The 17,405-nt window shown below is 34.1% G+C and overlaps 1 protein-coding gene and 1 non-coding gene across 2 annotated transcripts; both read right to left on the bottom strand.

Moving 5' to 3' along the window:
• Window positions 1-4,642: 4,642 nt before the first annotated feature.
• On the bottom strand, window positions 4,643-4,804 carry LOC120009996. The gene has a single exon (XR_005470785.1). It is a non-coding gene; the product is annotated as a U1 spliceosomal RNA (small nuclear RNA).
• A 484-nt stretch (window positions 4,805-5,288) lies between these two features.
• Window positions 5,289-13,448, bottom strand: LOC120009826 (ER membrane protein complex subunit 2). Its single transcript, XM_038860538.1, has 9 exons — window positions 13,003-13,448; window positions 11,931-11,995; window positions 9,068-9,116; window positions 8,074-8,168; window positions 7,850-7,935; window positions 7,697-7,756; window positions 7,472-7,553; window positions 6,127-6,240; window positions 5,289-5,767 (listed from the first exon to the last, which is right to left on the bottom strand). The coding sequence occupies exons 1-9, from the start codon at window positions 13,187-13,189 to the stop codon at window positions 5,600-5,602; spliced, it is 906 nt and encodes a 301-aa protein (XP_038716466.1). The 5' UTR covers window positions 13,190-13,448; the 3' UTR covers window positions 5,289-5,599.
• Window positions 13,449-17,405: the final 3,957 nt, after the last annotated feature.

Genomic DNA, 17,405 nt, shown 5'->3' with positions numbered 1-17,405 from the left:
TATTGTTAGGATTCCTCATATTTTAATATTTATTCCATAATTTGATTCAATGAATAAAAAGTAAAAAGAAGATTCCGCAGCGGAGAGTCGAACCTGGATTTCAAATAAGCAAATATCCAATGTGCTACAGCGGATTTTATTGTTAGGGTACCTCATATTTTAATATTTATTCCATAATTTGATTCAATGAATAAAAAGTAAAAGGAGGATTCCGTTGCCGGGAGTCGAACCCGGATTTCAAATAAGCGAGATATTCAATGTGCTACAGCGGATTTTATTGTTAGGATTCCTCATATTTTAATATTTATTCCATAATTTGATTCAATGAATAAAAAGTAAAAGGAGGATTCCGGTACCGGGAGTCGAACCAGGATTTCATATAAGCGAAATATCCAATGTGTTACAAAAGATTTTATTGTTAGGATTCCTCATATTTTAATATTTATTCCATAATTTGATTCAATGAATAAAATAAAAAGTAAAAGGAGGATTCCGCTGTCGGGAGTCGAAGCTGGATTTCAGATAAGCGAAATATGCAATGCGCTACAGCGGATTTTATTGTTAGGATTCCTCATATATTAATATGTATTCCATAATTTGTTTCAACGAATAAAATAAAAAGTAAAAGGATGATTTCGTTGTCGGGAGTCGAACCCGGATTTCGAATATGCAAAATATCCATTGTGCTAAAGCGGATTTTATTGTTAGGATTCCTCATATTTTAATATTTATTCCATTGTTTGATTCAATGAAAAAAAATTAAAAAGAGGATTCGCAGCCAAGAGTCGAACCTGGATTTCAAATAAGCGAATATCCAATGTGCTACAACGGATTTTATTGTTAGGATTCCTCATATTTTAATATTTATTCCATAATTTCATTCAATGAATAAAAAGTGAATGAAAAGTAAAGGGAGGATTCCGTTACCGGGAGTCGAACTCGGATTTCAAATAAATGAAATATCCAATGTGCTACAGCGGATTTTATTGTTAGGATTCCTCATATTTTAATATTTATTCCATAATTTGATTCAATGAATAAAATAAAAGATAAAAGGAGGGTTCCGTTGTCAGGAGTCGAATTTGGATTTCAAACAAGCGAAATTGCCAATGTGCTATAGCGTATTGTTAGGATTGCTCATCTATATTTTGATTCAATGAAGAAAATAAATAATAAAAAAGAAAAAAATGAAGAAAACAAATAATAAAAAAGAAAAAAGAGGATTTTGTTGTCGAGAGTTGAACCTTGATTTCAAATAAGTGAAGTTGCCTATTGTGCTACAGCGGATATTATAGTTAAAATTCGTCATATATTAATATTTATTTCATATATTGATTCAATTAATAAAATAAAAAATAAAAGGAGGATCCGCTGTCGGAAGTCGAACCCGAATTTCAAATAACTGAAATTGCCAATGTGCTACAACGGATATTATTGTTAGAATTCCTCATATATTAATATTTATTCCATAAGTTGATTCAATGAATAAAATAAAAAGTAAAAGGAGGATTCTGCTGCCAGGAGTCGAACCCGGTGCAAGGTACACTACGATGTTGAATTCAACTCAAGAATCAATGACTAATGCGAGGAAGAGTGCATAGTCCATATCTATTAGTCAATACTTATTTTGAAACTTTATCTATGGATGACAGTATTTATCTATATTTTGGATTCTATGCTGCTAATAAATGACACCTTTTTTGAACAATTAGTAGGTATTGTGATCAGTTGGATCCATTTCTAATTGCTATGTTATGTGAAGGTGTGATTTGAAACTGATATCAATTTTCAGTGTCTAATTTGGAACATATATGTTTATGCATTATTTAATATATGCACATAACGATAACTACAAGTGTATGTTATGGATTTGTCCACTTGTTTTTTTTTCCTCATAAAATTACTTATATCCACGTGTAATTTGCCGTTAATGGTCAGACTGTCACGTATTTTAATATTTATTCCATAATTTGATTCAATGAATAAAAAGTAAAAAGAGGATTCTGCTGCGGGGAGTTGAATCCGGATTTCAAATAAGCGAGATATCCAATGTGCTACAGCGGATTTTATTGTTATGATTCTTCATATTTTAATATTTATTTCATAATTTGATTCAATGAATAAAAAGTGAAAGGAGGATTCCGCTACAAGGAGTCGAACCAGGATTTCAAATAAGCGAAATATCCAATGTGCTACAACAGATTTTATTGTTAAGATTCTTCATATTTTAATATGTATTCCATAATTTGATTCAATGAATAAAATAAAAAGTAAAAGAAGGATTCCGTTGCCAGGAGTTGAAGCCGGATTTCAGATAGCGAAATATGCAATGTGTTACAGCGGATTTTATTGTTAGGATTCCTCATATTTTAATTTTTATTCCATAATATTATTCAATGAATAAAAAGTAAAAGGAGGATTCCTTATTGTTAGGATTTCTCATATTTTAATTTTTATTCCATAATATTATTCAATGAATAAAAAGTAAAAGGAGGATTCCGCTGTTGGGAGTCGAACCCTAATTTCAAATAAGCGAAATATCCAATGTGCTACCGCGGATTTTATTGTTAGAACTACTCATATTTTAATAATTAGTCCATAATTTCATTCAATGAAAAAAAGTAAACGGAGGAATCCGCTAACTACTCATATTTTAATAATTAGTCCATAATTTCATTCAATGAAAAAAAGTAAAAGGAGGAATCCGCTGTCGGGAGTCGAACCCGGATTTCAAATAAGCGAAATATCCATTGTGCTACAACGGATTTTATTGTTAGGATTCGTCATATTGTAATATTTATTCCATAATTTGATTCAATGAATAAAAAGTAAAAGAGGATTCCGCAGCCGAGAGTCGAACCTGGATTTCAAATAAGCGAATATCCATCGAACCTGGATTTCAAATAAGCGAATATCCAATGTGCTTCAGCAGATTTTATTGTTAGGATTCCTCATATTTCAATAGTTATTCCATAATTTCATTCAATGAAAAAAAGTAAAAGGAGGATTCCGCTGGCGGGAGTCGAACCCGGATTTCAAATAAATGAAATATCCAATGTGCTACAACGGATTTTATTGTTCGGATTCCTCATATTTTAATATTTATTCCATAATTTGATTCAATGAATAAAATAAAAAATAAAAGGAGGCTTCCACTGCCAGGAGTCGAATTTAGATTTCAAATAAGCGAAATTGCCAATGTGCTACAGCGTATTGTTAGGATTCCTCATGTATTAATATTTATTCTATATTTTAATTCAATGAAGAAAATAAATAATAAAAAATAAAAAAGAGGATTCTGTTGCCAAGAGTTGAGGCTTGATTTCAAATAAGTGAAGTTGCCTATGTGCTAGAGCGGATATTATAGTTAGAATTCCGCATATATTAATATTTATTTCATATATTGATTCAATGAATAAAAAAATAATGAAAGGAGAATTCCACTGTCAGAAGTCGAACCCGAATTTCAAATAACTGAAATTGCCAATGTGCTACAATGGATATTATTGTTAGAATTCCTCATATATTAATATTTATTCCATAAGTTGATTCAATGAATAAAATAAAAAGTAAAAGGAGGATTCCGCTGCCGGGAGTCGAACCTGGTGAAAGGTACACTGCGATGTTGAATTCAACTCAAGAATCAATGACTAATGCGAGGAAGAGTGCATAGTCCATATCTATTAGTCAGTACCTATTTTGAAACTTTATCTATAGATGACTGTATTTATCTATATTTTGGATTCTATGCTGCTAGTAGATGACACCTCTTTCGAACAATTAGTAGGTTTTGTGATCATCTGGATCCATTTCTAATTGCTATGTTATGTGAAGGTGTGATTTGAAACTAATATCAACTTTCAATGTCTAATTTGGAACATATATGTTTATGCATTATTTAATATATGCACATAACGATAACTACAAGTGTATGTCATGGATTTGTCCACTTGTTTTTTTTTTTCCTCATAAAATTACTTATATCCACGTGTAATTTGCTGTTAATGGTCAGACTGCCAGTCTGCCACGCATGCAATTTGACTAACCAAAAGTTGTAAAACCTGACCGAGTGACCTATTTGACACAATTTCATCTTTCGGTTGCGAAATTGAAACAATTTGACATTCGGTGTACAAATTGAAACAAACATCATTTTTCAGTGTGCAAAAGTGCAATTTACCCGAATTTCAATTAAGAGAAATTATAAATATGCTACGGTTTTTATTGTTAGCATCTCTTGTAGATACCTAGGTCAGATAGAAAGAACTGCACACACTCAAGTATCCAGTTTTTTTATTTTTTATCTGGCTAGAAACACACACACAACCCTCCAACTCACACACACACACAACCCATTACATAACCAGAAATACACCCTCCAACTCACACTAAACATAACCCACAGAAAAATACACAAAATGAGAATCAACTAGGCTGCACAGGCCCCAGTAACACGTCATGTACGTCCCAATTGCTTAGTCCCATATATAAATGAGATATATTACGGCTCACTTAATACAAAGCAATTATTCCATAACCATTTGAACACTATAATGGATAGGGCCACGCGGAAACAGGCCCCCCCACCGTCACAAACTTAATACAAAGCAATTATTCCATAACCATTTGAACACTAGAATAGATAGGGGCCGCGCGAACGCAGGCCCCCACTGCCACAAATTACGACGTAGGCTCTCCCTCAATGGGGAGACCTTAGGGCAGCACCCCTCCCATGTGCAATAGAGGTCACTGACCTAGGCCATGGGCCTACTTGATCACTCATTGACCCCGTCCAGGTAAGTATGCTATAAAGTATATACATGGCCTATTTTATACTGCACTCATGTCTAAACCTATTTGGCATATCCGATGTGGGATTTGGTTTCCCAACGGAGCCATAAATACTTGCCAATAGCTACAGTTTTCTACTTTTCTTTACTAAAAGGTACTACTCGTTGGGTCTTTTGCTCTCCATGATTTTAATAAGAAATTCATAATACACCACTTGAACATCATTGTCATCACTTAGCAAGGTATATAATAGACTGTTAAAAGACACAGCCAGGTCACATTCACAAGGATTTTAGTTCTAACGTATTTTGAATATAGGGGAAGAGGCTGGGTGACGCTCAAACTCGAGACCTCTATAAGATACCACACACATAACTGTCATCTAAACTATTCGTGATTCTCGATTTTACTTCTAACGTTAAAGCAGACACTGGCGACATTCATTTTAAGGAGATTAATTCCTTGTATCTGTAAAATCAACCCAATCTAAAGAAATATCAGTCAACTTCCAAAGATTTCTATTTAGAACCAAAGGATTAATAGGGCAAAAATGCTGCATTCAGCTGTACCAAATTGTATCCTTGCAACTCACTAAATAAAATCCAAAACCTAATTATGAGAAATAGATGATACAAATGACAAAACATAACCAAATGGATTCCCCCGCACTAAAAACACTAATAATAAATTAGAGTTTCCAAAATCCCGAACACTTGCAAATCTGAACGTTTGTATTAACTTGCTAATGGGACAACTGAACTTAGGAGTGTGGGGTAATAATTTGAATTTTTCAATCATTGCAAATAAATTATGAAATTTTCAAGCTTCTCAAGGTTGAAGTAAGCAGAGGGAGTTTGTCAGATGCTCTCTGCTTGTAGTCTTTCTCCAGGGCTGTTGCTGCAAGATATTGCAGCTCTGGGCTCTCCTTCTCAACCTTGTTCTTTCCTTTTGTAAGTTGCACAATGGCGGAAGTGCACTGCATAGAAGCATCGAAGCTTTCTCAGTCATAAAACAATGAAATGGTAAGAACGAGGAAACCCAGAATGCAGATGACAATGGAAAGATGGCTAAAACTACTAGCCTCTTTTTTCTCTTTTCCTTTTTTCTTTGATCAACAAAAGAACTACCGAACTAAAAGTACTGATTTCACATAGGAATAATGGACAAAGAAGCAAAATGGCAAATTCTCTGTGCAAGAGAAACAATGCTCGACCCATTGTCTAAATTGACTTGATTAATAAACTTGTAAGCATTTGTGCACCAGGGGAGGGGAGGTATGCGCACAAACAGAAACATTCACCAAAGTGGGGAACACGGAAAGACAGAGAAACTCACCAAGCATATACCAAAAAGAGCTCTGGTGTTCTTGCCCCCTGTCAAGTCTATGGTGGATGCATAGTATTTCTTAGCTGTCTGAAGGTTTTCTAGTCCACCAAGGGTGTAAAGCACCTGTTGATCACATAAGGAAAAAGATCAGTGTCAATATAGAATTATTCTTTAACAGCCAACAAAGGTCATACATCAACATTGCCACAGAATTCCCTCAACATTACCAAGCAAAGAATTACTGACAACCCCTACTGCAGTATAAGGGGGAAGGTAAAATGGCTAAACAACTCCATGCATAATGCTATGCTATGGATGCAGAATTGGGAAGTACAGATAAATGGAGCCTTATCCCAATTAGATGGGAGGCTGCTACTGTAACTCAAACTTGTAACCTCTAAGATTAGATGAATACTCTATCACTGGCACATGTTCACCCTTCAATGCGGTCTAAGCAAGTTCAGATTTTTCGTTTCTATGTCAACTTGTCAAAGCTAACAGCACTATGGCTCACATATACTTTGAATAGGGAGATAGGGAATGTAGTGTACTAGATCAAAATCCACTTCAAGAAAAATACCCAATTACAGGGCAGGCCAGCAGGGGATTTTTTTGCATCACTGTGTTCTTAAAAGTTAAAACTCCTAATGTCCAACCCAAAAACACTGCTCTCTGTAATTTCAAATACTAACATTACACATGCCCCAGATTTCAACTTAAGACCTGGACATGGCGCCAATGATTCGCAAAAAAAAAAAAAATTTATTGCGAAAGTTTTCATCGAGAATTTTAAAGTTAGACGCTCTCAGGAGTCGGGATTGAGGTTCTTCAAATCAAATCGTACAAGATGCAAGCGGAAAGAACAACAGGCAGTATGTCGATAATATTTTAGATCCATTAGTACATCTCATAGCTCCTTTCTATGTCGATTATGTAGCTTGTTAGTAGGAACAGGTAACTCTGTAGTCTGTACTGGGAAATCAACTGCAAGCTGCCGATCCCAAACAGAGAATTACAGGATTCTGTGCTCTCTAGTGGGTAGAGATTGGATCCTTATATGCATGGCTGAACTATTGGTCATCATTTTTCAAATTCTAGAGCCAGCTCAATCAATCTACAATTGGTTAGATTGATTCAAAGTCGGCATTAGCTTCAGCTGGCTGTTCATATTATGGATATGAAATAGTTCATATTTTTAGGAGGCAGCGACTGACTGCACGGCCAACTTTCTAGACCAACAGATAGGGTTCAGATCTTTTCAACAACTTTTCCCATCCACAATCTCCTTGATAAAAAAGCCAGATGTCATTTCAGCAAGCTAGAGCCAATCATAAAAAGCACAAAACTCACTTACATCAGCATAAGCTAAGTGATAAACTGGAACCACGGGCTGAGACAATATTAACTCCTCATAGCAGAAGGCTGCTTGCTTGTACCTAGTATACACAACAACAAAGCTTAAGCCGAAGTATGATATGGGAACAAAATCAACAAATGTAGGAAATGAGCATGTGGTCGCCTTCAGCATGTATTTATAAATAATAATAAAAAAAAGAGAGAGGAAAGATAAAACCCTCACATCTGCAGGGAGACATATATCTCAGCAAGTTCTCTCCACGCATCACTATCTGCCATAAATCTGGTGAGGTTGCAAAAAAGAAAAGAGAAAAAACTCAGCTGGGTGTTATACAGACATCATCAGAACCAGAAGAAGGTATGAGATCTGCCTCACATATCAAGATATTTATTCAGCCACTCAATGGCCTCTGAAATATTTCCTTGGGCCTTTGCCATTGCCACCCTCCTCTTATGAATCACCTGCATTGATTCAAATAAGTTTAAATTGCCGATCTTTTTGACAAAATATATATTTCACTCAAGAAAATGAAGAAATGATTTATTATATCCTCTTGGATACAGACAATTCATTTTATTAGGAATCAGTGATGAAATTACTTGATCAAATGGAGTATCCTCAAGAAGGCTAGAGTAAGCCTTTTCAGCCTCCGCCCAAGATCCCTTTGCTTCAAGTAACATCCCCTCTAGCCTGCCTACAAGTTATGCCAAAACAACATCAGCAATCCATCACATGTGAAAAGGTAAAGCAATAATATTCAACCCACATTTCCCAAATGATATGCTACCATGAAAGGAAACAGAAATACAAAATACAGTTCCCAAATACCACTTACCTTAAATAGAATTCATAGATAAGTTCCTTCCCACCCTCCCCCCTCCAAAAAAAAAGGACATATAAGAATTTTACAATATGCACAGTCATGCATGGCCAAGATTAACAACACTTTTCATTTCCAGTAACGGCATATGTACCGAATTGGCGTATCAGATATCAGCAGAAAAAACTAGTTGCTCCCACTAAGCACCATTGGGTCATTATTCTTTGAAACCAAGCATGTAGGTAAGGTAAAAGAGAGACAAATTTCTTTTACAGTTCACCATCATTCTCTCCCCAGTCCCCACAAACAAAACCAAATTCAGTTTAACATCACAAAACCCAGAGCAGAGACCAAAAAAAGTTGTAGTAGAGACACTTAGCCCAAGTCTATAAATCTATTCAATTTTTACAGGCAGTTGGCTTCTATTCATCTTATTTTGTTGGTTAGGTGATGGATAAGACCATCAGTGCCACAAGCCCACAAGGCTTCATTAAATTGGGAAACCATCCATGATTAAGTTTTTTAGGGATTCAAAAACCATATGGTTTATCTTTTGACGTCATTTAGTTCAGGATCACAACTGGAAACTATGCTTTGAGGCGTAAAATCTCCGGAAAGGTTTTCTCCAGATCCAAGCCATAAATGATAGGAAGGCTTACTATCAAGCCATAAAATATGCAACGTGCGTTGATCAACAGAGAATACAAAGGAAATCACGTGGATTCTACTTTTACAAAACTCAATATATGTGGTTGTGGGTAAATTCAACTTACCAACTCTTTTGCTCTCTGGAAATCTCTTTTGCAGTGCATTTATGCAGTCCTGATATATTACGAAGTCACAATTAATGACATAGAAAAATATATAAGCAGGCTGTTCATCAAACTGGCAAAATTTTTTGCATCTGCATTTCTGCAATTCTAACCTAAACGCATTGCTTACCAAAAGAAAAAAAGGAACCATATGTGTGGGTGTAAAAAACATAAAATTAAATAACCAACAATGCATGGATCGAAACTTGATATGCAAGATAAGATCAGAATGATTTCAACAGTAAACAGGGTTGGCAACATCATCATTAAAGTAATAAAAAAAACACCTTTTCAAGAAGTTCAACTATCACGGAGACAATAAAAATTGGAACAAAGCTACACACAGGACCAACGTCACATGTTCCTCGTCAGGCCTAACAAAAAAACTTACTTTGCTTAAATAGCATGGATTATGGATTAAAGGGCGAGTCATTCTATGCATAGTTGTCAATGGCGCAAGGCGCACTCAAGGCGCAAAGGGTCTTATATCGCCTAGGCGCAAGGCGCACTTAAAGCGCACGCCCGAACGAAGAAAGGCGCAAAATTAAAATTAAAAATAAAAATAATTCTAATAATAGAGAAATTCAACATAACAAACACATAAGTGATAAGTCATAACATCAACCACAGTAAAAGTCTCAAAAATAAACTCAACTTTCATGATTTTTCTCTCTGTATTCACATTGTTGAACAGATAACTTAGTAACTTGCTACATACAGAGTCGGTTTTTTCCCCCTCTATAGTTGTATTGTGCATCAAGCTTTTCAGACAAACAAATTGCATCAAGCTTCCACGGAAGAATGCAAGAGGCTATCATGATGATGATAGAAACTGCACAAGAATTGGATTGAAGCAACTAGAAATTCCATAATTTGACCATGTGGTCGAGACAACTGTATAACTTTAAAAAAGAAAAAGAAAAGAGCAACCCACCATGAATCGGGAAGAAGAGGAGGAGAAAGAGAAGCCAACAATGGTAGGGAAGAAGAGGAGGAGAAAGAAAGAATCGATGACTTACCTTTGGCAACCTTCCGTGTTCGGCAACCTTAGAGAGATTCACTTCTTCGGCAGTCGGCACACAAAAGAGTTTAGGTTTCTTCGAATTTAGTTTTAGTTTTTTTTTTTTCCAGGAAACATGGTGTTGGTTGTTTATTTTAAAAAAAAAAAAAAAAACTGAGAAAGCGCACGAGGCGCTGCGCCTTGCGCTTCTCGCCTGAGCAGAGGCGCTCGCCTAGGCGTCGCCTTTGCAAGGCCAGCGCCTTGCTACTGGTCCAGGCGCAGGCACTGCGCCTCGCTGCGCCTTTGCGCCTCGTGCGCTTTTGACAACTATGATTCTATGGCTGCAGCTAGTCGCAGATTGGAAACAGAATTGTTGATGAACATGATACCTAAGGAAGCTACGGCTATTTATGATATCGGAGGTAATTGGGTGTCGCACATTAAGAGAGGGTCTAATTTTGTGCATTGTTGCTGTCCTTTGTTGGATTGCCGCGATGTTGAAAGAAGGTCCACCAGGATGACTCAATTGGAATCTTATGCAAGAGATGGTAAAGAAAAACCTCCAGATTTCATGGCACTTTACAAGGAAGTCAAAGGGAATTTATTGAAGTGGAGGAAGAACATGGTTAACGGAAACATGAGTCCGAAGCACATGCATGGTAGGCTGTTTTGTCAGAACAAATTTGAAGAGTGTTTATGGAGGGCTCCTCCTCAATGCACTCTCACATATGCTGTGGCGATTCACTCTACTTATGATATTAAATTGTTGGATTTGTGCGAGGCAATGCAGCGTAAGGGTCTGAATCAACTTTTTGGTTTTTTTTGTTCTCACCGCTTGTATTATTGGGCGAAAATGATGTTGACCTCCCCTTTGTTGAACGTACTAAACATATAGTGTAGAGAGAGGAGGATGTCACTGGATTAAGGTCAGGGAAAAAGAAACTAACCAAAAAACAACACAAGAAACACCTGATTGAACATCTGTTGTAGTATGCAATAATTATAAGTTCACACACAAATCATTATTATGCATACATGAATCAAGGATCATGCTCTTTGATGCATGACCGTGGAAGAAAATAATGTGATCACAACAAATACCGTGTACAACAAGTCCTGTTGATTCTCAATCGAGAGAATAGCCAAGAATTGTAAAGCTCTATTCCTTGTTGATTCAGCCAAATACCAGGATAATAGAAGCAAAGGAGATAAGTCTCAATACTTTATTAATTCATCAAAAACTAGTCCTCATACATATCACACGGCACTCTTATATAGGTGTTAAAGAAGAAAAACTCCAACCCTAAAACAAACGTTATTAAAAATAGGAAATCCTAATATGACTAAACCACCAAATAATAATAGGAAAGGGAATTAATACTTGAGGACCAATAGAAAAGACTTAACGACATAGCTTGCGCTTGTCATAATGGAACATGAAATTATGCATTATGGGTGATGCGTGCTGCGTGCTGCATCATTCTTTAAATTGGAAGAGCCAAAAGGACAGCATGTTGCATTTATAACCATTTAACTTTCGTCAAATTAATCCAAAGCATGATAATTTAACATACCCATGCATGTCAGTGACATATCAACAGTGATGGTCAAACCATTGAGCAAAACATAAAAAAACTGAAGTCAACATGTATATGTGTCCCTATTTGCATCAATGGGAAGCTAAAGAAATGGCACGAATTCAAAATATATCTGCAAGTTTAAGGTTGTTTATCTCGGGGATTAGCATAAAAAATTTTGGCTAGTTATCTCACGCTCAATACAGATAGTCAATTCTACTGTTGGAGGGAGAGGGGATAACCATACCTTTGCAACATCAAGACATTGGCAGTCCATGGCTGCAATTGCAACCTGCTCATGCAGAATCCATTCTGCACCAAGAATTAAAAAAAAAAACGCAGAAAAGTAATGAGATCCAGAGAATAGCAGATGACATTGATAGCAGATCATATGTAGCCGATATACACTTGGACAGGTATCTCTCGCAGCAACATGGTACGGAGAATTTGAAGTTCACATGTGTATTTCAAACAAAAACATGATTAAATATAATTGTCAAAAAACCATCCATGTAATGTAATAAACTACTAATTCTTCCATCAATCACTTACAATGGCCAAGTAACAACAGAATCATTCATATAAACTACTAAACATTGAGCCATACAAACATTATATATACTAAAAAAAGAAGGAAAAAGAGATTACAATTCATATGGAGTTCAAGCCAAACTATAGATCTCAAAGTCAAAGCAATGCAGTTGGAACTCACTCGAGCATGATCACCATTTAATAGTATTTCCAGTAATTCAAGTTATATAATGCAAATCTCCATATATTTATCAAAATTATATAGCAATTCGATGAACAAAATCAACCTCATCCACAAAGTCTCAATGAAAAGTTGCAGGGCCTCAAAATCAAACAAAATCTATTTGAGGAAAGCAACATGTAAACAAAGTTTTCTAAAACTCTCAAGTCTCATCCCGTTAGAAAGTTCTAACTCGTGCCCATCTTTTTTTAGAATGAGAACTTAATTTGATGGGTATTGAGTCGGAGCTACCCAATCGAGCAAGACCCAAAAAATTATATCAACGCAAAAGCTCATACCACCCAAATATTTTCACTATCTAGCCAGAATAGATATTCCTAATTTCCAAAAACCAAAATCTCAAAACCCACAAAGTTCAATTTAGCAAGCCAGGAAAGAAAATCAGAGTCTCTCCTACTATGTCGCCTAATACCCAATTCATATCCCCCCATTACACATATCAGAATCGAGGTTAATTCCCCATCCGAAAAATCCTATGCCAAACCTAAAAGTCCTGGAATCAAACAGAGCCCAAATAAGCAAACAAACTATCAGATCGAAAACGGACCTTCTGGGCCGAGACTGGATCGCTTTTTGGAGTCATTCAAAATAGCAAAACCATGCTTAAGAACCTTATCAGAGCGCCTAACCTTGAGTTTCCTGACGAGGCAGAGGTACTCCCATGCCCCTCCTCCTCCGTTTTCCACCTGGTTCTCAAGATTAGTCAACTGAGTCTCCTCTGTTTTCGTCACCATCTCTCTCAAAGTGCAGGAGTATAATCGCCTAATCGGCTCTGTTGCCTGTGTTAGGCCGGTCTTTGGATCTAGTGTATGTGCGTGATAGAGAGAAAGTAATTGACTTGGTAGCACCTTTTGTGTTTGCTCAGCTTCCAACTTCCCAACTTCCAAGTACCAAGTCTTGGCCTTGTTTTCAGTTTGTCTTCATAACTCGCATCTCCTATTGGGGCCTATGGTTCGCTTGGCACCGCAACGTGTATTCTCAGCCTTTACAGAAAAAAGGAACGTGTGTTCTCAAATCTATTTGGGAGTCTGGATTTCGACCATACACATACAACCGTCCACATTTTTTGACATTTGGGAATGCTCCTTTTTTTTACTTACTATTTAATTATAGTTTTTAAAATTGTATCATGCATCAAACTGTCTAGGTCGAAGGTTTAAAGTTTTCACAACCGATACAATGAAAGTTGAATCGCTAATCTATAATACATAATAAATTAATAAATATTTATATATAATATATAATATATAGTGTTTAATAAGTATAGATTATAAATGATATATATGATATGACATAATTATCCCAATTGAAATTCCAAATCAGAATCATCAAAATCTAATAATATCAATTAAGGAGAATATTTAATTTAAAAGTAATTCTTTGAAATTTGGACTTATTTTGATTCGACAAAAAGATGGAAAAATAAAACAAAACAAAACAAGTATCCAAATCTTTACGATTTGAAGGTGATAACTAATAACACATTAATCAACAACTATGAAATTTGTTTTCTTAAAAAAAGAACAAAACAGATGGAATCAGAGAGAGTATGGAGTGAATGTCAAATGAACTTAACAACCTGAATCATGAAAATTGAAAAGAATTTTGTTTTGAATTAAAATTATTGAAATAGACTTGTCATATATGCATAATCATTTGGGCTAAAATTGTATTTTCCATATTAAAAAAAGTGCTGGTATTTTAAGGTATGAACAGTTCATGGTATGATACGATTTTGATGGTATATCGGCAGTTTGCATCGTTCGAATGCTTAAACGGTATTTTAGATGTATCATACCGTTGAACCTCACAGTTCGTGGTTCAACAACGGGTTGAATCATTGATACGATACAGGCTTTAAAACCCTGTTTTTATGATCGTTAAAGGGTAGAAATGTCCTAACAATATGAATCACACATAAGTACATAACCTAGGAAGCACGGATATGACTTGATGCAGACACTTCGACACAAGAATTTCAAAATTTACAAGATACAGGAAGGACACACATACATAAATACATGTCATATATAAGAAATTAACATAATCAAATACATGTCTATTGTCTCAATATTACAATAATTCTCAAACACAAAATCAATAAATATCCTAAATGTTTATGTTGTTTTTTGCTTCATCTTCATCATCATTGCGACAAACGAATAAATATCAAGTGGATTCCATAAGTGAAGACAATCATCAGCATATGTAGTATAAGTTAAAACTTGTCAAGTAAAAAGAATAAAGTCCAAATAGGTCACTGAAAGATGGGGTGTTTGTAATTAGGTCATTGGCTTCAAAACATTTGCAGTTAGGTTATTTAATGTTACAAATTTCAGTACATAGATCACTCCGGTCCTATTCCGATCAGTCAACCTTTAATTTTTTTCATTAATTGACTTTTTGAAATAATGTTTGTTTGCAAATAGGTCAATGTATTATATGTTTAAAAAATGATCACTGATTAATAATTTCAACAATGGTTAGTCAAATGTAACAAGACCTTGGTGCACATATATAACCAAAAAAGCCATAAAAGGTCCATAATTATGCGAAATATATAGCCAAAATATAAAAAAAATCCAAAATAAAAAACTACTCTTCACCATATATTATCTCGGCTAATCGTGGCATAACCATTGTCACCCCAATCTTTATCCCATGAATTTCGAATCAAATAAAACTTCTCCGCTTCCAATGTACTGTCAAAATCAACTACTACTATTGCATACTTTTAAATGCACCTATCTTTTTGTTCTCGAAGGGTATCCTAAACTCTCTCCTAAAATAAAAATGCATTAATAAAAATATATAAAATTACAATTAATTATATTGTTAAAATTACTCCGTCAAAGTCTAGCCATTCTAGAAAAACTTTAATCGCGGCAGTAATTGATTGCTTTGTAATAGAATAAAGGATTGCGTCCTCAATTTTAAGAATGTACATGGAATGAGAATTTTATTTAATAATATATATAAGTGAAGTGTAACATATAAGTAAGAGATAATATATATTCAATAATATTAAATAAGGTGAGATGAATTAGTAATTTTATTATAAATAAAATATAAATATCATAAGTAATATTTACATAATTAATAACATATATATGGAGCGGGTTAGATTTTCATATACCCGTCTCCAACATGAAAACTAATGGTGATTTTTGACATCTATACTCACTTCTCTCAACTCTATAAAAGTCATTAATATTCACAAATGACTATATAAATTAACTAAAATTAATTTTTGAAAAGAATGAACTCAATCTTTTCTCAAGGAGTTTATCTCATTCTCAAGTTTCTCAGAAAATAAATACATTATTTATAATCCGTTAATAAGCATTATTAATAAACTAAATTTTGTTTGACTTACATCCATACGTTTGACTAGTTGTTGAACAGAAAGGTACATTGTATTTAGATTTAATTTGTCAAGCCCAAATTTCTTGTAAAAAATTTGAGATTTATTATGTTATAAACTATCTCAACCATATCATTAGCTGGCATCACTCAACAACCACATAAAATATCATTTTAAAAGTCATGGAGCGGGAATTTTATTTAATAATATATATATAAGTGAGGTGTAATATATATATATATATATATATAAGTAATATATAAGTAAGAGATAATATATATTAAATAAGGTTTTGGATTAGTAATTTTATTATAAACAATATATCTAAGCAAAGTATAAATATTAAAAGTAGTATATACATAATTAATAATATGGACATGGAGTGGACTCGTAAACTAACGGTGATTTTTGATATTCCTATCCACTTCCCTCAATTCTATAAAAATCATTAATATTCACAAATGATTGTATAAATTAAAAATTATAGATAATCATATTATTAATTTTGGAAATAATTACCTCAATCTTTTTCTTTAGGCGCTCTTCTTCTTCTCATGTAGAGATAGTCAATTAGTCACGATCAAAACAAATACATTATTCATAATCCATTTATAAGCAGCATTATTATTGAAATTACATCCTTACATTCGACTCATTATTGAAAGAAAGATACATTGTATTAAGATTTAATTTATCAATCCCGAATTTCTTGCAAAAAACTTGAGATTTATTATGTTATAAATGATCTCAATTACAACAGTAGCTGTCATCACCCAACAACAATCTAAAATATCATTTTAAAAGTCATATCCCACTACAATTTAATTAACTTTTTAATTTTATAACAAAATAATAACAACAATTATAACAATAAATGAAATGCGTCAATTAATTTATTAACAACAAGCTTCTTGATGGCGGATTACCATGAGAGAATCTCTCCAATCAACATCACAATGTATCACAAATAAATCAAAATCAAAATCAAAATATTAAACAAAACCAATTTCATCTACAAAACATATTAATAATACAATAAGTTAATTTTTAAAAAATCAAAAGTCAAAAAACCCAAAAACCTGTATACACAGGTGAAGCCATTTTAAACTGTTAACCACAATTATTAATGATTGCAATAAGAATACGAAGTTATAATACTAAATAGAGTTTAAAAAATAAATAAAACAAGAATTCAAAAAACAAACAAAATATGTGGATCTTTAATAGTAAAAGATCATAGTGACATGCAAGCTTACATTAAGGAAACAAAAAAAAAGTGCAAAGAAAAAAAAGCTCAGAACATAATCAAATTCTAAACAAAATAGTAAGGGAGGGAACAATAATCATGATGTCTGTCTTAATAACAGTTAGAATAGTAGGACAATCAAACAACATCATATATGAGCTACAAAACATGAATGGAGCGGAAAGAGCGATGTGTGAGAAATAATGAGTTAGTATATTAAGGTTGATAAGTGTACACTCAATGACTACTATCTCCTCATGAAACATGTGGGGTATTAGATCCTCAATGAAGAGAAATAAAATCTAAGACTAAGTACGAGTTAAAATAGTAGGTTTGTAAC

This window comes from Tripterygium wilfordii, chromosome 11, assembly GCF_013401445.1.
Source record: "Tripterygium wilfordii isolate XIE 37 chromosome 11, ASM1340144v1, whole genome shotgun sequence".
Lineage (NCBI taxonomy): Eukaryota > Viridiplantae > Streptophyta > Magnoliopsida > Celastrales > Celastraceae > Tripterygium > Tripterygium wilfordii.
This window is presented reverse-complemented; position numbering and strand designations above follow the sequence as displayed.

Bases quoted from the DNA above. Each gene is read 5' to 3' on its own strand.
- LOC120009826 (XM_038860538.1), bottom strand. From the start codon at position 13,189: ATGGTGACGAAAACAGAGGAGACTCAGTTGACTAATCTTGAGAACCAG. The intron at 7,757-7,849 runs GTGAGGCAGATC...CAACCTCACCAG, and splicing joins CTGAATAAATATCTTGATAT to ATTTATGGCAGATAGTGATG. The intron at 7,554-7,696 runs GTGAGGGTTTTA...TGTGTATACTAG, and splicing joins ATATATGTCTCCCTGCAGAT to GTACAAGCAAGCAGCCTTCT.